At 41.7% G+C, this 25,864-nt stretch overlaps 3 protein-coding genes across 3 annotated transcripts; 2 read left to right on the plus strand and 1 right to left on the minus strand.

Annotated features, from left to right (window-relative positions):
• Window positions 1-1,824: 1,824 nt before the first annotated feature.
• On the plus strand, window positions 1,825-11,531 carry fsd1 (fibronectin type III and SPRY domain containing 1). Its single transcript, XM_037114222.1, has 13 exons — window positions 1,825-2,037; window positions 3,451-3,546; window positions 3,649-3,780; window positions 4,530-4,631; window positions 4,899-4,921; window positions 5,354-5,475; window positions 7,485-7,694; window positions 7,806-7,904; window positions 8,035-8,182; window positions 8,274-8,356; window positions 8,919-9,170; window positions 9,744-9,832; window positions 9,927-11,531. Exons 1-13 carry the CDS (start codon window positions 2,023-2,025, stop codon window positions 10,035-10,037), a joined length of 1,482 nt encoding a protein of 493 aa, XP_036970117.1. The 5' UTR covers window positions 1,825-2,022; the 3' UTR covers window positions 10,038-11,531.
• Window positions 11,532-11,753: 222 nt separating this feature from the next.
• Window positions 11,754-19,589, minus strand: LOC119028348 (signal-transducing adaptor protein 1-like). The gene is made up of 12 exons (XM_037114223.1): window positions 19,343-19,589; window positions 17,366-17,437; window positions 17,141-17,260; window positions 16,983-17,039; window positions 16,675-16,835; window positions 15,869-16,000; window positions 15,496-15,565; window positions 14,890-14,992; window positions 14,636-14,725; window positions 13,695-13,769; window positions 13,142-13,243; window positions 11,754-13,053 (listed from the first exon to the last, which is right to left on the minus strand). Exons 1-12 carry the CDS (start codon window positions 19,427-19,429, stop codon window positions 12,992-12,994), a joined length of 1,131 nt encoding a protein of 376 aa, XP_036970118.1. The 5' UTR covers window positions 19,430-19,589; the 3' UTR covers window positions 11,754-12,991.
• A 1,849-nt stretch (window positions 19,590-21,438) lies between these two features.
• Window positions 21,439-25,376, plus strand: LOC119028349 (ras-related protein Rab-11B-like). The gene is made up of 5 exons (XM_037114224.1): window positions 21,439-21,616; window positions 22,890-23,085; window positions 23,179-23,372; window positions 23,473-23,553; window positions 24,624-25,376. The coding sequence occupies exons 1-5, from the start codon at window positions 21,577-21,579 to the stop codon at window positions 24,767-24,769; spliced, it is 657 nt and encodes a 218-aa protein (XP_036970119.1). The 5' UTR covers window positions 21,439-21,576; the 3' UTR covers window positions 24,770-25,376.
• The last annotated feature ends 488 nt before the right edge of the window (window positions 25,377-25,864 follow it).

Raw genomic sequence — 25,864 nt, forward strand, 5'->3', positions numbered from 1 at the left:
TCACAGAAAGACTGAAAGTAGGTCCTGTGAGCAACGCAGCGTGAAGACATAATTGCAAATCATTTGTTTATTAGGTCATGTGCAAAGGTGTAAGTGGGGGGACTCATACGTTTTCAGAACAATTGAAAATGTTCTTCATTTTTTTATTTTTTTATTTTTTTAAATAAGGCAGGCCGACTGAGGGGGATCTTATCGCATTATGAATTTGCTTTTCTGTCCTGATCTTATTTGTGCAACTTGTTGCACCTTTGAATGATTTGTGGTTGGAAACAAACACTGCTTTTCTAGATCAAACAGATTTTTTTTTTATTTCATGTGAACAGAACTAAATAATCCAACATGTTGCTTCCCTCATTGGCTAGTCAGTCAAGGTTTATTTGATATATAGATATATTGATAGATAGATAGATAAAATTATATGAATAATATGAACAAAGTTTATTACAAAGTTTACAAGATAAAAATGTAGATATACAAATGTTAACATCTATAGTGTTGTTCTATTGTCGGATTGATCAATAAAGAAAATACATACTGTATATTTTTATTCTAGCATACCTTGTGTTTCTTCTGTAATTGTTTTGTAGCAGTGCTGTGCAACTGCAACGTGATTGTTTATATTTTGTTGTTTGATCGAGATTAAAGGGTGACTTATGTACTGGGTTTTATGCTTGATTGTGTTGTGTTGTTTTGTTTTGTTATCTAGACTCTAATCTTGACTTTCACAATCACTTTGATGCAGATGTTGCTTCAGGAGATGACAGGAAATGAATGAATTCTGCCCAGGACCCTTATTTACCAAATCGTTCAATAAGACAAGATGATGCATTAGTGAAACGTGATGCTACATGATGCTAGAAATTATTATCATTTCCGTTTTCCTTTCTTTTTCCCCATCAAGAACATTGTCAAAGCTGTATATCAGTGGCTTTTTGGTAATTGTTTCACTTGTAAATTTGTTGGGGATTTGTACCACTATAGTACCATATCAACTGGGTTTTGCATGATTATTATTATTGATATTATTGTTGTTGTTGTTGTTATGTAAAGATGCCATGCAAATATGTGCACATTATCCTTAAATGTATTTCTTTAAAATACCTGATGGGGAAACCTGGGGTAAACTAGTATCATAGTGTAGATGTGCTGGTTGGTTTCTGTGTCCCTGTGTAAAACATAATGTCTATAATGTGCTTTGGTGCCCTGAGGCCCCCCACACAGATAAATCCAGCCACATGAGTCAACATCAGTCTTAGTTATGATTAGAGGCAATCATTTTACTCCCTGTTGCAATTAGTTTGTCGATATATTCTGTCATTTTTACTGGTAACATAATGTCAATTTGAGGTTTGAAAATACACATTCAAAATATGTTTCTATACACATGTTGGTATAATATGTTCCTTTTTTAATATCTGCCTTTGCTATAACTCGTCCTCTTGTTTAATCCATTGTGACTCACACACATAGTCTTTTAATCTTCTTGTCATGCAATAATCCTCTTAATATAATGTGTTGGTGGTGTTACAGCATCTACTCTGAATGATAAGGTACCTCAGACTGGACTGGTCTTACTACAGCCACCCTCTTCACCCTCCAGCCAAACACCATATTTGTTTTATATAATTTTGTTGAATGAAAGAGAAAAACTCTACACTGATATTTCGTGCTTTTATTTTACAGCATCAACATTTAAATATTAACATTTTTGTTCTGAATAATATCATGAAAATTGGAAACACATAATTGAATTCGCCTTTAAAGTTCCCCTTACTGTCCCTGAAGGCAGCATTACTCACCCACTCAACAGAAACACCAGTACCCAGAATCCTCCTCTGCCGCATGCGCAGTCCGCACTACGGCCCGAAGGCGTTGGTGGTTGGTGACCGTACGAGGATGCGTCGCACTCCGGCAGCATCAGTACCAGCTCCGCCGTGCTAATAAGCCAAAAACCCGGGCGACGGAGGACTAAAACGGGCGGTGTTTGCGGCTAGAGTGGCGCCGGAGCATCGGAGCGGCGACATGGGAGACCAGAAGGTGAGCCGGGGCCGGAGGAACAGGTGTCTCTGATGGGGGGAAGCCGTTTCTGGGCGTAGTGTACAAAGGGAAGGAGGGGGACGAGCCGCGAAGCTGGGGGAGTTTGTGGATGCGGTGCGGGCTCGTGTTTCACGGACGCGGTTTATGTCTTATTCGGCGTTTGTCCGGCTGAACATGGGCTGCATCTCGCTCCAGCCGTCGGTGACTTTGTTGTGGATGTATCGGCTCTATGGTCAGAGACATTGTGTGTGTGTTGGGGTGGGGGGTGGCCTCGGCGCTGCAGCTCCTCTCGCACCAACAAACATTAGTCCTTCAGTATGAATGGGGCTCGTTCACTGTGGGATGGCCAGCTTGAGACACAATATAACCGGGGTGGTGACGTATCAAAGCTGTGATCCGTGTAATAATCGACCCAGTGTGTGTCCGGTCCCTTTTAAGTCGGCTGTTCAGCGGTTGTGAAGCTGCATTATTAAATTATGAATGCGCATCCTTCCGCCCGTGAAGTGTCCTCCCTCCCTCCCTCCTTCCCTCCTTCCCTCCCTCCATGTGCACTGGGGCCAGGTCCAATCTGCACAACTAATGTTTAATCATGTTTTCTCAAAATAAAGGAGTTCAAAGCTCCATGTTGTCCTTTTCACACAGACACTGAAGAGCAGCCAGAGAGGATGCAGTGAAAAGAGCTGGAGGAGTGTTTGACTTGCAGTCATTCAGACCTCTGTGTGGAGAATACAAGAGCTGCAATGATTAATTGATCAATTGTTAGATACTAAATTAATTGCAAACTATTCTGGTAATATGACCAGTCGGTTTGAGCCAGAAAAGATGAAAAATTCTCTGATTCCAGCCTCTTAAATGTGAATATTTGCAGGTTTCCTTCCTCCTCTACAAGAGGAAACTGAGTGATATTTGGGTTTTTCACAAAATCAAGACATTTGAGGACGACCAAACATCAAATCAGTTAATCAAGAAAATCTACAGATTACAGAAGCCTGACTTATATATTCGTTGTCCAGTATTATAGGCTGATATTGTCTTATCGGTGTATACATTGTCTAAAATGTGCACAGAAACACAGAAAAATATGCTTGGGGTAATTTATAATCATTAACTTCCCAGTGTAGTTTTCATTGCATTACATACTGTATGTATCTTCATTATATGTAGTGTCTACTGACCTCATTTGAGGGATTATTGCAGAAAGAACTGTGTGTTTACGTGTATTATATTGTCCGATGTATCAGAATTATTTTAACGATCTTTTATCGTGTCAGAATCAGCCACAGAAATCCAGCACAGGTCGGGTTCGTTAGTCGCAGCCCTGCAGAATAACCAGCTGTGTAGTGTTTACTGAAAAGGATCCGATTTAGTGTTGACTGTGGAATATGCAACATTTAGTTTTTTGTCTTTTTTCAGGAGTCTCTGCGTAAGATCACCCACACGCTGGCGCTGAAGAATGAGGAGATTTCCAACTTCGTCTGCACTCTGAAGCAGAGCCTCGACAACTTGGAGGTACAGACACAGACGGGGATGAACTTCAGTGTAATCCGTTTTTTTTTAATTCCTCTGTTAGTATACTTCCCGTGTTCACTGACTTTTCTGTTGCGACACCAGGCGAACTCCAACAGAGTCCAGGCGGACCTGGAGTCGGAGTTCACCTCCCTCCACTCTATTCTGGACGAGATGAAGGAAAGCATGCTGACGCGCATCAAGCAGGAGAGAGCCAGCCGCACGTACGAGCTGCAGGTACGTCTTTGGGTTTGTGGCTTCAGTGTTTGACAGCCGCCTTTCTCCACAAACTTACATGTTGTTGCTTAGCATTGTCAAGCTTGTGAGAGAGACACATTCTGTGGTTGGTATTTTAAGTCAGAGCAAATGCGAACAAGTAGATTTTTTTTCTCACATTCTCTCTGTTCTCATAGTTTCTTGCCACATCTTGATCACCAAGTGAATGATGCGTTTTTTGTTTTTTTTTTGCTTTGAAGTTGTTAACATTAAGAAATCCCAGGCATCTGACCTTTTTAGTCTCTGACTAAAAACTGAAAGTGTTCTCAACGCTCTGACTGAGAACCTCGTTCTGCAGACAAAACTTGAAATGTCATCAACTTTGCTATGAGCTTAAACAAAATCAAGTCAAGCTAGAAGTTTCTGGTAGCCTCACAGATTGCAGCCTTTAAAAATGACTGAGTTTGCACATTGAAACAAAGACAGTTAAAGGTCTGTCACTGCTCTTGTACAGTAATTCCAGTTGCAACACAAAATAATGCTCCAAATTCAAAATACCTTAGATTGTGTACTTATCGAAGTTCTTGGTCTTCTCATTGCATTGCATCAAAAACTGTGCTGCCTCAGGACCAAACCGTGACTCTCAAATGATGCAGCCGTCTCCACAGCTCCCTGCAGGGAACACAGTAGCCTCATTATAACTTAAGACTAATGTGTTAAAGTGGGCAGACGTGACTCTTGTTTGACTGTCGGTTCTGCGCTTTTCTCAGAGTCAGCTGAGCGCCTGCTCCAAAGCCCTGGAGAGTTCGGAGGAGCTGCTGGAGGTGGCCAATCAGACGATGTGCTCCTCTGAGACGGACGGTTTCAACCAGGTAACTGACCCCACTCTTCTGCTGATGTCATGCTGCTGCCCTTGTGTTTTATAACTTCATGTTTTAACGGCTGATGGTGAAATTCAGTGTCCACATGTGCATATATATATGATTTTAACCTGTCCTTCTCGTGGTGTCATACTACCAGTGATTTTAACACAGCCAACAGCCACGTTTTGTGTTAAATGACGACATGATGGGCTACAACTCAGTTTTTCTCTTCGCTCCGTATCTCTTTTTTCCTTTCCCTCTCTGCTTCTCCTCCAGGCGGCCAAAGACATTAAGGATAGGTATAGTACTCAGCCATCCATTGCTTCCCTTTTGTCATAGTAACCACTGAGCCATCTCATGATGTAGCATGCATGCATTCAAACTATCTAGCCAACACCCATTTCGTAGACAATAAGCACTCTGGAAAACTTTGCTTCTCGAGAGCCTTTTGTCTCTGTGTTTCCCACTGTCCTCTCCGGTCTGTACCATCCTGTGTCAGCCCCTCCCTGGTTGCTCCCTCTCTAGCTCCGCTTTTTAATTGTCGATCGGGGTGATGAGTCAGTGGTAGTAGCAGAAGTCTAGTTAGTGGCCTTCTCTTAGTGAGCAGCGGTAGAATCACCTGTTTCTTTATCTGTTTGCCTCTGTTCCAGTTGAATAATGGTCCATTGCTTGTTTCCACTCCTGTGTGTCTTTTGTGTTTTTGTGTGCGTGCCTCTACTCTTTGTCCGCAGCGTGACAATGGCTCCAGCCTTTCGCCTCTCCCTCAAGGCTAAAGCCAGTGACAACATGAGTCACTTGATGGTGGATTTCAGCCAGGAGAGGGGGATGTTGCAGAGCCTCAAGTTTCTCCCAGGTCCGCATCACTTTTCATTTAAAATATTTATAACGCGGAGGAAACAGGATCCTCCGCAGAAACTCCCCCCTTTTTTTACTTTTTTTAAACGAACAACAATTTATCAAAGAGCTTCACATCACGGTGCATGAGATCTGTGAAGAGCACTACTTATCCTTTGTCAACAGGAGAATTTCAGTCTTTTTCAGTCTTACGTCACAGTACAACATGAACAACAGAACAAGAACTTCACAGTCACATGACCCCACTCAGGGAGGGTTACCTGATATAGCATGTATAGTAAGTTTTTTACAGAGGTCTGCTACACTGGGGCGGCAGAATTAATTATTTATTATCTAAATTAATATTGAATACTGAATTAATATTATCTAAGTTGTGAAATGGACGAATCACAGAAGCTACAGTTGTTTGATAAAGGTAAAATGTGACAGAACAGCATTATGATGAAGTACTGTAGCACTGCAGAGATAACCTGGCCTACAAATCTTGTTCTCAAGAAGTAAGAAAACATGTTTGTTTGGGACCCCAACAAATGTCACATCATCATGATTGTAATAGTCTTTTCAGTAAAAGTGAAAACTATCCCAATATAATTTTTTTCCTCACCTTATTGTGCAGCTTTATTAGACAGCTGTAGTTTCAGAAACTTTTATACAAAAAACTTTTTTAAATCGCAGACTGCTTTATCTTTCCAAAAACATGGGGAAGAAAAATCATGATTGCAGTAACAATATCTCAAACTGCTTTCAGCTCAAGCATTCATCAATTTGTTCAAAGTGTTTTCCTAAATCACCATTTTTCATAGTTCCAGTGCAGAGATACATGACATATTAACTCGTTTGGAGAAGTTAATTGTAATATTGTGAAAAATGACTCTTCCTCCTAACTAGTATATCACTTTTTTCATTTTATTTTTTTAACAAGGAAGAACATTTTCAAGGAACAAATTATAGCCATGATTGTCGCAATAAGAATGGTGTGTTTGCACTGTTACAGTTTAACTTCTTAACAGTAAATATAGTAATCAAATAAAAGAGGGATAAATCCACCCTTCTAGCAAAAATGTAAAGCGCCTGTATTTAAATGAAACTCTTGATTTTCTGATTTCTGATTTTTCTGATTTCCTGATGAATTATTTTCCTTCTCTTTTCGAACTTCTGTGTTCCCTACCATATTATATATGATAATTGCAAAGAGTTAAGAGTAAAAATTGTTGCCTTGTGTTGACACATCAGTAGTAACCACACACAGATGTTAACTTCTTTCTCGGTTATGCAAAATTTCCAGGCCTTTGTTTCGAACCATACTTCAGAAAGACAAACCACAGAAAAACAATGGCCGCCTGCTGCATTGGCTTCACTCAGCTCCACTTACCGGTGTTCTCTGTATCAATGAGACAGATGACTGTATGTAATGTGAAAGGGGTCGTTTCACAGCGAGGAAACCATTATCTGCCGACTCTGCAGCTGTGTGAGGCTTCTTAACCTCTTGGTGTGGTTTTTACGGCCCACGTTTCTACTGAGGGACTCGTCTTGTCACTAGCAGCAGTTTGCAGCAAAACAGCCCAGATAAAGCCACGGCACAACACCTGTTTACCACCAAACGGCAAAACCGAGATTAGTTAGTGACTGGCTGGTGAATAAAGTTGAACAATTAGCACCTCTAGAGCCAAATGTAGAATGAAAATTTGTCAGGTGGACACAAAAATGACAGATAAATAATACTGTTGCTCCATATATGGTCGATGTGTGAACATACAATTGTTTGCTAACACTTTAGCGAGAGGTTTATGCTAGACTGCAGCTTGTTTTGGGGTAATTCTGCCCCCCTAGAGGCAAAAATAAAAAAACATCACATGATGCAGCTTTAAAATTATCCCCATGTGACTGCTCACATCCTTGAAAATGTGTCTTGTTATTGAATATACTGCACAATACTTAAATGTTTTCTAACAAGTGCAGAGGAAGATGATTTTTCTCTCTAACAGACAAACTGTCTCTTCTCTCCAGTTCCCGCCACTCCTGAGATCCAGCTGTCAGAGTGCCAGGTGTGCGATAACACCGTGACCATAGCGTGGACGCTGCCGGAGCCCGACAGCAAGATAGACCACTACATACTAGAGCATCGACGCACAAATCACGAGGGCCCACCGCGCATCAGAGAGGACTACCCCTGGATGGTGTTGGAGGGGATAAAAGAGATGGAACACACACTCACAGGTAGGAGGAAAGACTGCGAGGAGACGTTTGTTATCTGAACCTCAGTGACTCATAAAGGATCATTCTTGTGTTTTGTTTTTGTTTGTTTTTTTTTTTTTTTGTTATTCTCAGGTCTGCGCTTCGACACCCGCTACATGACGTTCAGAGTGAGAGCGTGTAACAAGGCGGTGGCAGGAGAGTTCTCTGAGCCGGTAACACTAGAAACACACGGTGAGAATACCGGAAACAAAATAGCTTCAGAAGATAGACATGACAGGAAAAGTCTGTTGTGTTTTTGTTGATATGAATGTGAATATTGGATTCTGTATAATAAGAAGTCTGCCTCATGTCCTGTTTGCAGCCTTCACCTTCAAGCTGGACGCTGCTTCGTCCCACCAGAACCTGAAGGTGGAGGACTTGAGTGTGGAGTGGGACAGCAGCGGAGGAAAGATACAGGAAATGCGTAAGGAAAAGAATCGAACCAACTCCCCGATGCACTCTCCAGCCAGGTTTGTACGGATGTAAACTTGCAGTGTCTTTAAGCCTCGATTATTGAATCTCAACAATTTGGATGTTTGCCCACCATCTGTCTGTATTCAGATCAGCCCTGATGTCACCTAAGAGAGCACCGACAGCCCGGCCCGGCAGAGACAGATTCACAGCGGAGTCCTACACAGTTCTGGGTAAGAACATGTACAAAAAGCCCGAAAAATGACAGGAACTCGGTCATAAGAGGAAAAAATGTTACTTTAAACATTGAACTCAGACTGAGTTTGAAGGCTTGCTGATTAGCCTAGCTGGCCTGACTGCACGAGGCATTAGCTGCTAGTTAGTAAAAAAAACAGCTGATTGTCCAGGACAAATGTCAAACTTCTGAAAAAGTAAGGAGAAATAATTGTTTCTCTTGACATTTAATCCAGAGTCGGCCACCTTGTGCTCTAAACACAGACATTCTTTGCATCAAAGCTGGTTTACAGACATTTCCTTGGCAGCTGTTTCTGTTCCTCATACTACTCATTCCAACCTCATTTTTAATGGACGACTCTTCCTTTGAAACTGCCAACAAAAATAACTTAAGCAGCTCTGAGGGTTGGTTCTAGTGAAGTCAAATCAACTGTTGCATAATCGCAGCTCTCAATCTACACAAATATTGAAACACATCTCACCCGGAAAAACAACACACTGAACCTTGTACTGATACTGGAATTCCAGATTTTGATCCCCTGGGATTATGTCTCATGACAGCTGACACCATGATTGATGCTGGCCAGCAGTACTGGGAGGTGAAGTTTGACAAGGAGAGCAAAGCCTTCGCCGTGGGCGTCGCCCTGCGGAGCCTCGGCCGATTCGACCAGCTGGGGAAAAGCAGCGCCTCTTGGTGCATCCACCTGAACAACTGGCTGCAGCAGAGCCTCACAGCCAAGCACAACAACAAGGCTCGGACGCTGGACTGTCCCATCCCAAACAGAATAGGTGTCTACGTCAACTATGACGAAGGTACGACAGACACAGAGTCAAATGTTGAGACAAAATAAAAATTGATTGTAAAAGTATTTCGCGAACAGTAAGTTCAAACTTTGAATCGAGAAGATCATCTCTTATATTAATAGGCAATTATCTCTTTAATGAGTGTGTGAGTGAGTGTGTGTGAAATGGTACTTTTTTTTTTTTTTTTTTTTTTAGCAGTTTTATAGTGCTGAGACCAGTAAATCTAGAGAAATATTCATGAGATGATAAGAGGGCAGCATGGAGACTTTGGGGGTTTGCAGAAATATTTAACAGTATTTGCTGATTCGGTTGCAAACAATCGCATAACATCATTTGCGTGGCTCTGGCTGCATTCATGAGCAGTTTCACATCAGAGTTTTGCTCTTGTAACAACACTTAAAAAAAAGCCCTTGTTTCAGTTATCAAACATTAATGCCAAACAAGCTGTCAAAGATGAAGGAATATTATTTCACCTTCTAGGGCACTTTTTACACATTTAATAAACCAAACAAAAAAATCTGATCAATTAAGAGTGAGAATGCTGGGTGCAGCCTTACATTTGTTTGACTTGTGTTCCCCCAGGTGTTCTGTCTTTCTACAACGCCAAAACTAAACAGCTGATGCACACCTTCAAAACCAAGTTCCAGCAGCCAGTCATACCAGCTTTCATGGTGAGAAACATTTCTTGAAAAACCTTTAAATGTGTCTCTTATCACTAAGCATTGTAGTTTTAAATCTGCTTGTTTGATGTGGCGCCCCCTGCAGGTGTGGAACGGCAGCTTCTCGGTCGTGACGGGCCTGCAGGTTCCCAGTATTGTGCAGAGCGGCCAGAGGAAGAACAGCGGCACCAGCAGCTCCAACGCCAGCCTCACCTAGACACCTCCACTCATCCGGCTGCTGGACGCCTCCCAGCGCTCCTCGACCACAGTCACCGCTGCAGAACGTCACCTCTGCCCTGGCTGCGGTCCAAGCCATATCATGGAAGAGTTACTTCACTGGAAAATGATGGTTCAGCCTGTTCCACATACGGTGTTTGCGTTGCATGATGACCAAAAAATAGTTGTGGGAACGAGTGAGTCATCCGGGCTGTCAGTGACAGAATTCTTCAGATGTATGACTCTGGCTGTTGTGATTTGCTCGGGACATGTTAGCTGTAGTCTTACTAGTTTTCCTTCTCTCGACACGTTCATTTAGCACTGGCCCACTGCTGCTAGAGCAATGGTTTAGCGCTGGCCGCTGCCCTTCATTTCCTCTCCTTCACCAAAACTGTCAGTAGTACTGTCGATGCAGCCAGCTGCAGGCCTGTCCTGTCTGCTCTCTCCCTGTGCCTTCCTCCTCATTTCCAAACTGATCAGCCAAATCTGGTGATCCGCACCAACATGCTGGTATCTCACAGCAAGAAATGGCCTCCCTTTTATCAAGTTAAAGCAATGTATCGTGTCGGTGTCGAGATAACTTGTGTCAGTGTCACTATAACCCACTGAATCTGCCTCTATCCATCAGCCAACCTACTGTATGTAACTCAAGTAACAGCCTGCTCTTAGACAGTAACACTACTGAATAGAATGTAGTTTATTACTCAGTCAACTTCTGCCAGCAAGTAATAGATCGAGCAACATGAACAACACATATTAGAGAATGTTGTATTTACTTCTTGCCAAGGCGTGCACACTCAACAGTGTTTACTACATTTCACTCTTTGTTATCAGGTCCCACAATTTGCCTGCAAGAAACTTGGGTCCAGGTTGTGTTAGTTTTAAATCGGAGTCAGTGTCTGATGGACAGGCTGCACAGGTAGTCCGAGGGGGAGTGTTAGTCAGTGTAACTCCACGTACCGTAGAGGAGTCATCAGATACGGCTTCAGGATTTTGGAAATGACTGTATGTTCACCTGACTGCACCCTAATGCTTGTATGTACAGTATGTATGTGTCTGATCCTGATAATAACCACTTTATTTGCTGAAGAGGAGTCCCATTTATGAGTAGTGGACTGTGTAGTCCAAACATAACAAATAGCTAGCAAGTAGCCTCAGCTAACTAATTGTATTACGAGAGTTAGCCAAGTTCAGGCTCCACCTGGATGAGAAAACACAAGCGATCAACTCTGGAAAAACTGATGTGATGAAGTCCTTGGTGCACCGCCCCGACCTCTAAGTTCATGTCATACGTTACACAGTCTTGCTTTGCCACGTTGCTCCTTCTGTATGTATCTCCTGAATAACTGTAGCCTGCAATGCTTTAAAGAAGCGTCAAGCTGAGAATTATGTTGACTTTATTTCACATGCTGACAAAATGTCACGATTTATTGTAAATAGTTTAATTTTTCCACTATAATGTATCAGTCGTTGAGGTAATAAAGGAGTGAGAGCACTTTGTTCTTGGATCTCTGCTTCAAATAAGAACAAGACATAGCAAGAAAAATAAACAGTTGTGTAAAAAGAGATGTTACACAGGATATAGAGCAGGTACAGAACATTATTGAAGGAGACCTATTATGATTTTTTAGTTTTTTGTCCGTCAGTGCTTTATACAGGCTCTGGTGCATGAATAATATCTTGAAAGTTAAAAAAGAAGCTCCTCACTGAAACGCCGTGTCAGTTGTCCCACTTTTAATTCAGTGACTTTGTGACATCAAACCACGTCACCTTTTCACATATATGCATAATGAAAAACAATATTCACAGTAGAAGTGAAGCTAAACAGAAGCTGCAATCACAAACGACTGATGTCACAGTGAGCGGCACTGGCTCAGGCGTGTGTGAGCTGACCAATCACAGCAGAGTATTTGAGGAGGGGGGGCCCTTTGAAGAGACCGGCGCTAAAACAAAGTGTTTCAGTCTGAGGGGGAACACAGAGCTGCAGCACTGGATAGTATGAGAGAACTGATGTGCTTTTTGAGCACTAAAGCATGTACAATTCAGTAGCAACTCAAAATAAAATCATAAACCTGAAAATGAGCATAATATGTCTCCTTTAAAATAACAGATCATAATTGCTGCATGTAGGGCTGCAACTAGTCTATAACTACCAGTCTGCTTTTGTCCAACCAACAGTCCAAAACCCAAAGACTCTTCATTCATGATACTAAATGACAAAGAAAAGCAGCAAATTCTCACATTTGAGAAGCTGGGACTAGCAACTGTTCGACACTTTTGCATGAAAAATGACTGAAACAATTGATTATCAAAATAGTTTTGGGTGAAGTATGCCTCTGATCAAATAATCCATTCATAGACTTAATTGTTGCAGCACATACATGAACGTGCTTGTTCACATGTATCTGAGGCGATGTGACAAAAGCAAGAGTTTTACTTCATTGGATAAGTATACACAATACATTCACATACAACAAGGTATAGTAACTATAAGCCAACTCAGCTGGGTACTGTATATACAAGACATGCCTCTGAGGCAGAACAAATATAGCCATCTTGGCTATGTAAAAAATATGTACAAGTAAGAAAAGTAGACAAATCAACTCTGATACAGACAATCTAATCAGGTAAATCTACAACCATTGTCAATGGTAAATGTGCAAAACGTACAAGATAAACGCGGTGAAGATAATGTGACACGTACACCCCTCTTTACAGCCGATTCATTTGCTAATGAGTGTGTAAGACGGGTGAATCAATACAGTGTTAATCTTCAGAGAGGCTGCACTGCTGACAGCCAGCTGACGAGGAGGAGCAGAGCCACGGCGCAGGGGAAGAAGAGGCCGTCTGTGTGGAAGCAGCTGGTCTCCGCTCCTGTGTGTCGGCTCGTCGCGCAGGAAACATAAGTCACTCTTCATCGTCAGAGATTTGGGACGCTCTGACCAGCAGAGGTCACTATACACACTTCGCCTTTTGTTCCAGCTTAATTTTCAGCTCAGACAGTGCTGCGAGAGGAACTGGAGCACATCAGACAATAAGTTTTCCATAGTATGGCAAGAGAGCGGAACGTAAGGAAGATGGCATGGTGAAGCAGCGTGGACTTACTTTGTCTTACGGCAGTCGAGGGGTGTGATGTAGGCAAGGTCAACTTGCGAGGAGCAGGTGTTGGAGGCATCATGGCTTTCTTCGGAACTTCTTTCTCCAGTTCTATGGGCGATCAAAAGCACAGTCATTCAGGGTTATCAAAAGGTAAATACTGGGGCGCCGCATAGCTCAGTTGGTAGCGCGCGACCCATGAGCCGAGGCTCTGCAGCGGACCCGGGTTCGACTGCCGGCCCGGGTCCCTTTGCTGCGTGTCACTCCCTGTCTCTTACCCTGTTTCCTGTCAAACTCTTCATCTGCACTATCAATAAAGCCAGAAAAAGGCCAAAAAAATACTTAAAAAAAAAAAAAAAGGTAAATACTCATAGACGGGGAGTCTCTTCAGATTGACAGGTAAGACGGAGGGACCTGCGTGTCAATGGAACAACTTAAGTTCGCAATCGCGATGGAAAAAATGAAGTCACGCCAGTTTTATGTTTGCAAGACGGATAAGCAACAGACCGGAATGATAGATGGGCTGGCTGATGGGGCTGCTGGCGGGAAGAGTTCAGCTTACCCTGGTCGTTCAGATAAATGGCTTCTCCCTCAGACGATGTTGGCACTGGTTCAGGAGTCGGTTCTCTTTCAGCAACTGCAACAAAATGTGTAATCATAATAACTATAGGGTTTATATACGACCTGTGCTGTATTATATAACAGCCAAAGTTCTGACACAGTTCTGACGGGTCACTGGAAACAAAGATAATAAAAATATAAAACTGCTACAGTAAATTATGTTTCAGTGTGTCGGACTTTGCTGTTATCTCTGTTTTGTTCAGTAAAATAAAGCAGCTCTCTAGACATCTTTGAAAGTTAAATGTAAAACAGCTTTTCTAGTTTAATTTTAACAGAGCCATAGAAAGCCCATACAAGTTAGACAAAGTTTCCATTGTGATTTTAATAATCCTCTGTGACCTGTGAAAGGGAATCACAAGCAGACATTTTGTCATTTGAAGGGGTCGAGAGCTAGAAAAAGGGCTGTGAGCCTCTGCTGCAGACTCTTACGCAGTCTTGTCAGCGTTTGCCCGAGTTACAAAGTCCAAAGTAAAACATAACTTGACCTGCTGCACAAAGGCTCTAAAACAAGCAAACCATGAGTAAGTGTGGGTGAGTGGAGTCATAATGTAATCGCACCTCCAAAGAAAAAAACTTTAGTGTTACCACGATGGCCTGAAAATATCACCGCTGATGATAAATTGCTTTTAAAGTAGGTAACAGTATAAACACTGTATCCGTTTGGTAAAGTGGTTCGCTTTGTGATGTAAACAAACTCAAGTAAAAGTAACTTTCCATGTTGCTGTTCTTTGGAAATGCCCCGAGATAAAATATCTCTGTAGGGCCAGAATTTCTGAAATACCTGCATGTGTTTAATGACAACAGGAAACAGGGCGTGCAAACAGTGCAAGTAGTTCAGACGCCAGAGATGTTTGTGTGTCTTTCTATTAATAGACACAGTACCTGGTTTGGGGGGAAGAGCTGGTGGGACAAGGTTTGGCGGGGCCTGCTGAACGCTCTTCTCTCCATTTTCATTATCAGAGCGAATAAAAGCTGAAAAACAAACAAACAAAAAAAACAACCATTATTCTTGTAAACCTTTTGGTAGAAGCATATGTTTGGTAAATGGAAGTGAGAGCAAGAGAAAAGACAGAATGAGGGAAACAAGCAGAGCGAACGAGAACTTAAGGCACAAATGTCTCCACAGTTGCACGTACAGATGTTTTTCTCATATTGCTCCTCGATGATGAGAGGAATCAAAACTCCGTCGGTCTTTTCCACCAAGTAGTCAATCACGTCATGTAGCGTTGCACAGGGGACCTGTAGGGAGGACCATCATCATTTAACAACTTAAAGACAATAAAACAAATCTGGGGAAATAAAACAGGGTGTGTTTTTTTTAGACAACTTACACAACCACAAATTATAATCGAGTTTATTACAGATTGTGTCATTTGTGCTAAGAGGAAGTCGTGCAGATGTCTGTCAACTAGCTGAAAGATCAGATGTGCATCAAATCACCGGCATGAAATCTCAAGCTGTATCCAACAAGTGCACATAAGAAAAGTGTTTTCGGCACTTGTCTTATCTGCAATCGTTGGACACGGCTTGAGATTTATGCCTGGGACTGAGCTGATGTGACATTTTTACTGCCACTGCCGTCTTCACCCGTGATACCTCTCTGATTTAAAGAGGAGGTCACGTGCTCATCTTGTCTCTCGTGAGATCAAGGAACCACTCGAGCTATCGAGTGAAACTGGTTCCATCTCACTCCAGTGCCTGAAGTGCCCCAAGTACTTTAATTAAGACGTTTTAACACTCACAGGGTCGTCGACGTCAATGTTGAAGCCCCCTTCGTGCTTACGAGTCACGCGGTAGTGTTTGAAAATGGAGCTGATGGAGAGAGAGAGAGAGAGAGAGAGAGAGAGAGAGAGAGAGAGAGAGAGAGAGAGAGAGAGAGAGAGAGAAAGAGAGGCAGTCAAAACACAAATAAACACATTATAAATGATCTGAGACAGTGAAAAAGACGTGAAATAACATCACATTAGCAAAGATAGATGAGTCGCAGTGTGTCAGAATCGGTCTTGGTGTGTTCTCATCTAGTAGGAACTGATTGCGATGTGTGTTTATGCTAGTGTGTGTGTGTGTGTGTGTGTGTGTGTGTGTGTGTGTGTGTGTGTGTGTGCATGTCTGTACCCATCAAGGTCCTGTCTGGTGGTGACAGCGAAGTTGTTTCCACCACCTCCGGGCCGCAGCAGCAGGTTCCCTCTCTTGGCCTCTCTCTCCAGCAGCAGCTCTGCCTCCACACGGGTCCGATTGTAGTAACAGCTGCAGGAAGAACCAGAAGCGCTGATTCAAAAGTGATGCGTCCAGTTCAAATACGCGTTGAGCATGTCAGGACGAGGAGTGTGAAACCTTCATTCAAGACAGCTATGACCGTACCGAGCTGAACACTCTTTGGTTCTGAAGCCATATCAGTCCGAATTTAAGCTTCATAACACTGCATTTTTTTCAATTCAGTGTGGTTTTAGATGTTATTTTGAGAATTTTAATCCTTCTGAAAACCAAATATGAAAACACAGAGGTTCGCCTGGAAAGCACTTGTATGCAAAAACTGTAAACACTTTCTGAACTGCTGCAGGCGGTGCAACAACACATGACTCTGATGCAGGCGTTTGTTGCCTTTAGGCAAAGGTTTGGAATTTGGCCAAACCACTGAAATTGAAAATCAGACACTAGACATTTCCAGATTCTAATTTGAATTTACTTTATTTTATTTTATTTTTTCCATGCATGCTTCAAGATAAAGGTAATCATGTCTGTTTTGTCCTGCTTTATTCTGTGTTTGCAGAATATGAAAGAACGAGAAAACCAATATCATGTAGCAAAGAATCATTTCATTGAGTTTGCTTCAAAATGCTCTTCTCAGATTTTGTACCACATTATCACTCCTATATGTAAGAATTCCCCCCAATATTTCACTCGAGCGTGGGTGTACTCACGCTGGCATATCTGCTGTGAGGCTGACGTAAGGGCTGGAGTTGGCGGCAGCAGGTGGAAGAGGGGTGGTGGTGGTTTTAAGTCTTTCTTTCTCTCTTTCGACGGCCTCTTTCAGCATCTGGATCTGACCTGGCAGGAGGTTGAGGGAGGATGGGACCGACAGCTGCAGGGAGACAAAGTTCCGGCTTTAAATCATCTGTGCAAATAAGTGTAATCATCTACATCTGGCCTGATGTTACATGCATCGGTCTCTTAAAGGTACGCCATTTAAAACACTGAAAAGCGAACAGGGCTCTTCAGCGACACAGACCTCGGTCACGGAGTAGATGAAACCCTTCCATAGCTCGCGGGCCTCTGCACTCGGTACCTTTAGACACAACAGAGGAGGGAAAAAAACATAAGAATGAGGAAATTACTCTGAAAAAAAAGATACTGATCTACATATTTCAAGTGTTTTTTCCCCCTCACAGTGAATTTTATATTTCCGTCCTTCATCTGCATGTTGAGTCTGGCTGCATCCAAGTTACGATCCTGGCTGCTGTCATCTGTCAGTGAGATCAATTCTTTCAGATCCAGTTTCTCTACATACTGATGGAACACACACACACACACACACAGTGAGGGTTAACTTTCATTAAAAAAATCCATTTAAATCTGTCTCTTATCTTCACCCAAATCTGTGTGACGACTTACATCCATGTCTCTCTTTTCATTGAAGAAGAACAGATTGTTTCCACACAGGCATGTCCACAGTTTCCGTGATGTCTGCACAGACACAAACACAAACACAGACACGCTGAGTCAAAGGTGCGATACCAAGCAGGTGAAATTGTAGACGTGAAGAGGAAAACCGAGGACAGCTGTCCAATCGTGTTAAACAAAGACAGAATAAAAAAGTGTACACTTATTACACAATGAGGAAACAAATGGGGCAGCTGCAGTCTGTCTGCCTGTGAATGTGGCATTCGTGAATCAGACTTGATGAGTCAAGCGTAACCACAAAAAAACCCCAGTAATTGTGACATTAATGACCAACCGTTTAGTTGGAATTGGGCATGAGGGGGAAACAGTTCAAGTTTTCATGTGGATGTAGAAGATGTGAGAATAAGCTGATTGAGTTTGCGTTCACTATTGCCCGATTTTGGTCAAAGCCATGGCAACGCCGTGTGTCAGACCGGAACTCAAAAATGACTTGTATGACATCCAAGAACTGAACTGTACAATTTTCCTAATTAACCTCCAAGTGAATCAAGGACTACACAAGTACACTACAAAACAAAAAACTGCTGTTAATTTTGCACTATATCATGTAAATATGTATATATGTCTATTTCTTCCCTTTTTAATTGTGTTCCTGTTCTTGTAATTTGTTTCTGTTTTTGTAATATTCTGTCGCTGCTGTGACAAACAAATTTCCCCGTCTGCGGGACATTAAAGGATTTCTGATTCTGATTGGGATAGTTTTAAAGGTGCACTATGCAGTTTCGTAAACAAACTGACCTTAAAGTACTTTGTTTATATGTGGCGGACCCTGCCACCTCTCTAGCTTCAAACAGTGTTCTGGTGACCTCATTTCACTCTGAGAACAACTTGTTTATTCAGTTATTGAAAAAAAAAAATCTGATTTTTTATTATGACTGCGTTAATGTTGAAAGTATCAAAAATTCTGAGTTTGAATTTCTTCTCCAAAAACTACACAGTGCTCCTTTAAAGTTCCCCCCTCATGATCTTGTGTGCCGTCATTAAAGCGAATATGGCCTCTTATCAGACAGGGCTGGGCAGAACGGCACACAAGGTTTATTATTTGTGAAGCCGGCCCTGCCAGTTTGCGTCTTTAGTATTCTGTCAGCTCCACATCTTTATGGCACAATGAGCCGAGAAGCAGTCGGACCAGTTGGAGCGATGCGAGCGTAGCGGAAGGACAAAGTCTGCACAACTTACAAGAAACTATCTGACGACAGACGGGCAGCTCCACCCACAGAGACACAGCTCTGGAGATACTCGGTCTTAAACAATGATCATAAAGTCATAAACATGGCATCACACTAGTTTTCCCTAGTCCCTCGTGTCTCTGCACATTGTTGAGATGACTCACGGGCAGAAAGAGAGGAGCCGTCAACAACGACAGCTTATTTCTCACATAATCAGCTCAAACAACTAGTCGATTAATTGATCAGTCAACCAAAAAAACTATTCTGATACCCATTAAAGTCATTTTTTTCAGATGTGAGGATTTGCCTCTTTTATTATATGACAGTTTTTTTTCAGTGTTGGTAAAAAAACAACAACAAACAAACAACTATTCATTTGAAGATGCCAGTGTCACTATTTGAAGATGTGCAGACATTTTACAGAGCAAATGATTAATCAATTAATTAAAAAAAGAACATTAAAATGAATAAAATACACAAATAACTGTTAGAAACAGCCCAACAGCATCCTAATTTAATCTTTCATGCTCAGCATCCAGTATCTTTATAAACATTACTTTAAAAACTGGTTCAGATTTTAATTTGTTTTTCTATTTCTGAAGATAGAAAATAACTAGAACCCCACAGGTAACCAGCAGATACACAAGTGACAATAATATGCTTGTTTTTTTTGTCCATTTCACCAACAAAGACACTAACAATGTGTTTGCACAGTAAAAACTCCTCTGTTCTCAGTTACCTTGTCTTTGAACGACCTCTTCTCCAGGTATCCTTCATAGTAACAAGGTGGCAGCTGGTTCCTCTGTCGCGCGGCTCGCTTTGCCATCACGAGGAGTTTTTAGTTTCAATAAATAAAAACTTGTGTAAAACTTCGATTAAAGCTGTGCAGTGAGACAGCCCATGGAGGTACGAGCACTCTCTGCTCTGCCGCACCAAAGCACGCGTGTGGACTGAAGCGGAGTGCAGAAAATACCTGTCTGTAACCACGATGACGGGCGGCTGCGTCCTCGCCGTTGATTGGTTGATACGAGGAGTGGGCGGGTGTTTGTGAGGAATCCACAGGCGAGACTCCCGGCTGCTGACTCAAGGATGGAAACCACCTGCCTCACAACTCTGTGTATTAGTATTTTTTTTTTTTTAACAGGTTTTAAAGGGAACAAGAATCGCCAAATGTAAATGAGACTTAAAATCTAAAACACTGCATGCCCTAGGATTTGTACATAAAATTGAATTTAAAAATTGCTATTTTTTGGTCTCATGTAAAAAAAAAAAGAAAGAAGAAAAAGTCACACAAGGTTTGTTATTGTTAGTGGTTGTTATTGTTGTGAGGCTCAACAATGCAGGTCATATGTGGGATGAGGATCTGTAGACAGTTCACTCCTGCTGTTCCTGTGTTTTCACATGAACTTCAGTGCTGGAATGTAACTAAATACATTTACTCAAGTACTGGGAGTAGCCTGCTTGTACTTGTTACTTGAGTATTTCTCTTTTTGTGTAATGAAAAGAATGATTATTCATGCAAAAACACTTACTGTTAGGGAATATCTGCATTTTCTTCTAGCTAATTCTTCGATTTAGACCTTTCTTTCTTTCTTTCTTTCTTTCTGAGAGGCATACCCCTCTCAATTAGTTTGAAGTTAAGGTCCTATACACAATTGTTACAAGTCACAATACTATAATGTCTGTGCAGTTTTAACAGTCACTGGTGACATTTTCCTGCAGTGAGTACTTAACTAACACTTTAAAACAGGACATTATGTTGTGAGCACTTTTTACTAAGGACTTCCTCCACCACTGTGCAGACCCACTGGTAGTGTGAACAAGCAGAGGCATGAAAAGAAAAGAAATCTATCAAGAGGAAGAGACGGTGGCTCCCTCTGCTGGTTGTCAGGAGGAACCTCTTCTGGTTTTATCCTCAAACCACTGCAGTGTAATGCAACATTTATGCATATTTGAGGGAGCAGTTTATGGTGTTATTGAGGTGCGTTATGGTCCATCAAGTGCCTGTTCTGGGGTTAGACAGAGAGAATTTAAGGGTTTACGCCCAGTCACATATAAATGTAATCTGTTAACTTTACTCTTGACTTTTGGCTTTGACATGCTCAACTTTTATTGTCGTATTAACGGTAAAACAGAGAAATACAGTTTGATGATACAATCCAACACGCAAGGTCAACTCACAGCTGTTTCCTGGAACTTTGCTCAGTTTTATGGAAACAGATTTATTGCCACTTAACTTCATGCATAGTTTTAGGATTTCTCGTATTGGTTGCTTTAAACAAGGAGCAAGGAAGTTTATTCTGAAAACTGATAACAATTGTTTATTATATGTTAAAAGAACTATTATGCTTACACTACTGAGTATTGGTGATTAGTTGCTATTATTAGTCCACTATTGTTTATCAAGCTGATAAAGATCGTGTTGATACATGTAGAAAAAACTAAATTTGAGTTTTGATTATTTTCTGTCAAACTCTAGAAGGTGAACAAAGAAAATAAACTGCAGTGTCAGACAAAACAAACTATTTATGATTCATCTAATTGTCAACCTAAGATTGTTGAAATGCAGTTTTGATCAGAATATGATGAAATGAAAGAAAAGGATGCAAAACATGAATCTATTTTTCATTTTCAGCAACCAAATCTGGTCAAACTCATCAATTAGAGGAAGCACAATCAGTGTATTTTTTATTATACAGTTTTATAAATTGTGGATGTGAGAGGGTCTTTGCTCTCAGTTTATCACTTTAAAGGTATTTATGCAAACGAAATAGGTATAATGATTATGACTTTACTGTACCTGGAGCTGCACGCCGGCGAATCACGTGACGCGGTGCCGTGAACGCAACTCCGTCTCTCAGCGGCTCTGCACTCGTCTCCTGTCATCTTGGCACAGCACCCTGGTCAGGGCAGGGAAACCACTGTCTTTCATCACCGCATTATTAGTAAAGGTGATTGTTTTTTTTTTAAACAATGGGGAACAGAGACGACGAGTATGACTTCTTGTTTAAAGGTAAGCGGGAGAGAAACACCTTATCGGCCGCCGTGTTTGGCGTTACCTAGCGAGGAAAGTGGCTAAAGCGAAGGTTAGCATGGCTGCTAGCTGGTTTAACATCAGCTGGTGGTGGCAGCTAGCTAACGGTCGCTAGCCAAACTGTTATCTTAGCTTGAACGCATGTTGGCGTGTTTTCGCACCACGTAACCTCGCTTTAACTTTACCTTGAGGTGTATTAGCGCTTTTATTCATGTCAGTGTTGTCCCTGTCGGCCACTTGTTTTTGCTACATGGGCTTCACACAAAGTAGGGCGTGTGGTGAGTTAGCCATGCAAGCTAGCAGCTGGTCCAACGGGTGGAGCTAACAAGTTTATTAGCAATAATTAAGGGGGGGAATCAACTTTTTTTGCCATCGAAGAGAAGTTGTTCTCATCTATAACCACGCTGTAAAACATACGTGTGTAAATATTAGTATGAGACATTGACCTATTTTCTTTTGACTGCCTCATGTAATCAGATAAATGTAATGGAAAAGAAAACAAGAGTTCCCTTTGTGGTAGACTTCCCATTCAGCTGAGCAAACCTGTCGCCTGAGGGAGGACACTCACTCCTTTATGAGAAGTATGCAGAGGAATCCGTAGTAAGGCTTTGATTTTCAGGTAATTCCCCAGCGGCCACTTTGTCTGTGATGACTCAGGGCATATTTCCAGAAGCGAGTCTTTGGTCACATGGTCCTTTTTTCTTTTTTTTACACCTTGGAATTCAGTTTCCTGAACCTTGTCATCTTTAATTGTGTGTGGAATTTTTTTCTGAATGGAAATCTGCTTTTTAATGTGTTGGTATGTTCAAGCACTCTGTCACAACACAAGTCACACAAGTAACACAGGTCAGATGTGTCGGATCTCATGTTGAGATTTGAAATTTCGATTGTAACTTCCCAAGCAATGGAGTGGATAGGAAAAGAGAACGCAGGGATACATCACCTGTCAAGTGTCAAAAGTATGGATGAGCGGCTTTCAATGATTAAAGAGTTCACTCAGTCCATTATGACAGTTTGGAGATAGTGATGACGCGTAACAACAGACTCAGGAACAGAGGCCTTGAGAAACCGTTGAGTCAGATTTCCCAGAGAGCAGGTTTTGGCAGCTCCTTCCTGCATGACTCCCAGCAGGGCAAAGTCTGATAAGGTTTTGTCAGCGCAGAGAGTAGAAAGGAAAAACAAGTCAGCACTTTGACTGATCCCGGCTGTGACAGTGAGCTACAAGGTTTCTTTGTTTTTGATTCTCTTGTAGTCGTACTCATCGGAGACTCAGGTGTGGGGAAGAGTAACCTGCTGTCCCGTTTCACGAGAAATGAGTTCAACCTGGAGAGCAAAAGCACCATCGGGGTGGAGTTCGCCACCCGCAGCATCCAGGTGGACGGCAAGACGATAAAGGCTCAAATCTGGGACACGGCTGGACAGGAACGCTACAGAGCCATCACCTCAGCGTGAGTATCTTTAATGTATGTAAACTGATATATATTCTACTTAAAAAAATATATATATAGTTATTGTATTCATATGGTTTATGTTGCAACCAGGTATTACCGGGGTGCTGTTGGAGCTCTTCTAGTCTATGACATCGCCAAGCACCTGACATACGAGAACGTTGAGCGCTGGCTGAAGGAGCTGAGGGACCACGCTGACAACAACATTGTCATCATGCTGGTGGGAAACAAGAGCGACCTCCGCCACCTCAGGGCAGTGCCCACCGATGAGGCTCGAGCCTTTGCAGGTAAATCACCAAAACACCATGGCAATGAGCAAGCCAAGCCAGCTAAATACTTAACGTTGTACGTGTTTTAAAAAGCGTCTGTCATTTCCTCCCACATTAGAAAAGAACACTCTGTCATTTATCGAGACATCAGCGTTGGACTCCACAAATGTAGAAGAGGCATTCAAGAGCATTTTAACAGGTAGGAAGATGAAGACTTGGCACAGTTTCTCATGTGATGTTCTGATCCGATCTGGAGGTCTTATTGTTGCACTTGGCCTGAAACAAAGGTTGTTTTTACATTCAAAACCTATATATGTTTATTTTAAATAACCAAACCCTCAACTGCAGTAACATGATTGATTGGAAACTGCGACATCGATGTTGATATGAATGTCTGACTTGTTAATGGAGTGGATACAAATACAAAATATGATGATATTTTTGACGTAAGTAATTTGATATAATAGTGTTACAACTCAAGTAGATTTTTTATTATTTTGGTTAGACAAATGTTATTTATGGAGCTGTTTGATTGCTGCTAGACCAACCTGATGTTTCAGTTGAAATTCAGTCATTATCTACTCACCCTCGCGTCAGTGGAAAAGCAGGGGGTAGTTTTATATTCCAGGAAACAGTTCTTTAGCGTTCATCTAAACAACTGAAGTAGATGGGGACTTGTTTAAAAATGGAAAAAAAAACATCCAATGCCTCCAAAGCTTGTTTGACATAATCCAAGTCGCCTGAAGCCCAGAGATTTAAATTTTTTGTTTTGAAACAAGTTCCCATCTACTTTTGTAGTTTAGGAGCAAGATTGTTGCACTGTGAAGGTCCAGAAATGTTTTTGTCGTGGACTACGAAAGTCACCCGACTCTTTTGCCCGAATTTCATTTTTGGGTGAACTTGGGTTTTGATACTGGTGTGTGAATTCCTTGAGTGTCAGGCTGGATAGCAGACAGTATTTTGATTGCAGTGAGAATGTTGACTTATAATATTAGTGTCACGTAATCTTTATCTGTAACTGCGCTTAAATACCATGTTTGGATAGAATGAATAAACATGCAAAACAAAAAACTGTGCAGCATTAAAATGTAAATTGATTGCCAACATTATGAATTAAGCTTTGAAGCTTGTGGTTGATATGGCCCTAATCACGTCTTTGATTTTCAACATAATATCATTAGGTACGGCGTAGATATCAAATCACTTGTAAAGAGTTAAAACAAATCAAGAGCCTCACTGTGTTTGTCTTCCTTCAATTTCTCTCTGCAGAAATCTATCGCATTGTGTCACAGAAGCAGATAGCGGACAGATCTGCACACGATGAGTCTCCGGGCAACAATGTAGTGGATATCAGTGTCCCCCCGACCACTGACGGGCAGAAGGGCAACAAACTGCAGTGCTGCCAAAGCCTGTGACACTCCATGACACTCATCCTCCACCCTCTCCACCTCCACCCTATCATCACATCACCTGTGCACTTTTTTGTCCCTGTTGCTCTGCTCATGGCCAACTCCCTCTGTCCTTTTACTTTTCTCTCTGCCTTTCATTGTTTTATATAGGACTTCCAAACTCACTTGTGCTCTTCTCTTCTGCCATGAAAAAAGAAAAAAAAACTTAAAGAAGCCTTTATGTCACTTGGTCAGTCGAGTTGTTCTCGGAGTCAGAGTGAAGGTTCCTGCAATGCAGGGACGAGGCAGTCGTCGCTGTCACAACAAAGCCTGTGAAGTCGATGTGAACTCAACTGAAACTCTGTGGCGTGCAGGGAGGCTGGGAAACACATTTCAATGGTTACCACTAGATGGTGCTGTGTAAATAAACTACAGGCAGTTACTCCGACCTGGTGAAGCAGTGTTAATGCGTCTGACAGTGTGGTTCTTCTAACTTTCTCTTACATCAGATAAGTTATCATGCCAAAAATATCCTCATTATGTATTTATTGAAGAATATTTGGCATAAGTTGTCATTGTTTTACTTTAAATTTAAGAACTGTATAAATTTACAATAAAATTCTTGACAAAAGAAGCGTGTTGTGTTTATATATTCTTCACATCTACCCGTGGATGAGTAAAGCCCCTTTTCTTATTTCTCAGTGTGTACCTCCTCCCTCCTCCACATGAGATGCAATGGAAAGAAGAGGAGGAGACATGAGAGAGGAGTCGAGGCTACAACCCTTTAACAAATATAGTCTTATAGTCCTTAAAATGACATAATTTATGTATGTGGCGAAGGTGAGCCATCTGTCCAGTTTCCCAATAATCTAGATGGATACATAACAAAACGTGGGAGGAAACATACATATTTTAATTTGTTGAAATTTCCCTTTAAGTCATAACATTTTGCACAATGACAATAATTCTGTAGTTGTACTGACGCACCTTTTGAAAGCACTACCTGCACATGTAGTGGAGTTCTGAGACGCGTTTCATTAAGTTATATCAGTGTTTCATCTCCTGTGTGGACGGCTGGAGCTCGGGGTAGAGCGGGACTGGTGATCGGATGGTTTCTAGTTT

This window comes from Acanthopagrus latus, chromosome 11, assembly GCF_904848185.1.
Source record: "Acanthopagrus latus isolate v.2019 chromosome 11, fAcaLat1.1, whole genome shotgun sequence".
NCBI classification, from domain to species: domain Eukaryota; kingdom Metazoa; phylum Chordata; class Actinopteri; order Spariformes; family Sparidae; genus Acanthopagrus; species Acanthopagrus latus.

Excerpts from the sequence above, each read along its gene's own strand:
- LOC119028349 (XM_037114224.1), top strand. The coding sequence starts at position 21,577 with ATGGGGAACAGAGACGACGAGTATGACTTCTTGTTTAAAG. Across the intron at positions 23,373-23,472 it reads TGAGGCTCGAGCCTTTGCAG|AAAAGAACACTCTGTCATTT; the intron begins GTAAATCACCAA and ends CTCCCACATTAG. Across the intron at positions 23,554-24,623 it reads ATTCAAGAGCATTTTAACAG|AAATCTATCGCATTGTGTCA; the intron begins GTAGGAAGATGA and ends TTCTCTCTGCAG.
- fsd1 (XM_037114222.1), top strand. Across the intron at positions 3,547-3,648 it reads AGAGCCTCGACAACTTGGAG|GCGAACTCCAACAGAGTCCA; the intron begins GTACAGACACAG and ends TTGCGACACCAG. Across the intron at positions 4,922-5,353 it reads GCCAAAGACATTAAGGATAG|CGTGACAATGGCTCCAGCCT; the intron begins GTATAGTACTCA and ends CTTTGTCCGCAG.
- LOC119028348 (XM_037114223.1), bottom strand. The coding sequence starts at position 19,429 with ATGGCAAAGCGAGCCGCGCGACAGAGGAACCAGCTGCCACCTTGTTAC. Across the intron at positions 17,261-17,365 it reads ATGAAAAGAGAGACATGGAT|TATGTAGAGAAACTGGATCT; the intron begins GTAAGTCGTCAC and ends GTGTTCCATCAG. Across the intron at positions 16,836-16,982 it reads TCATCTACTCCGTGACCGAG|CTGTCGGTCCCATCCTCCCT; the intron begins GTCTGTGTCGCT and ends GTCTCCCTGCAG.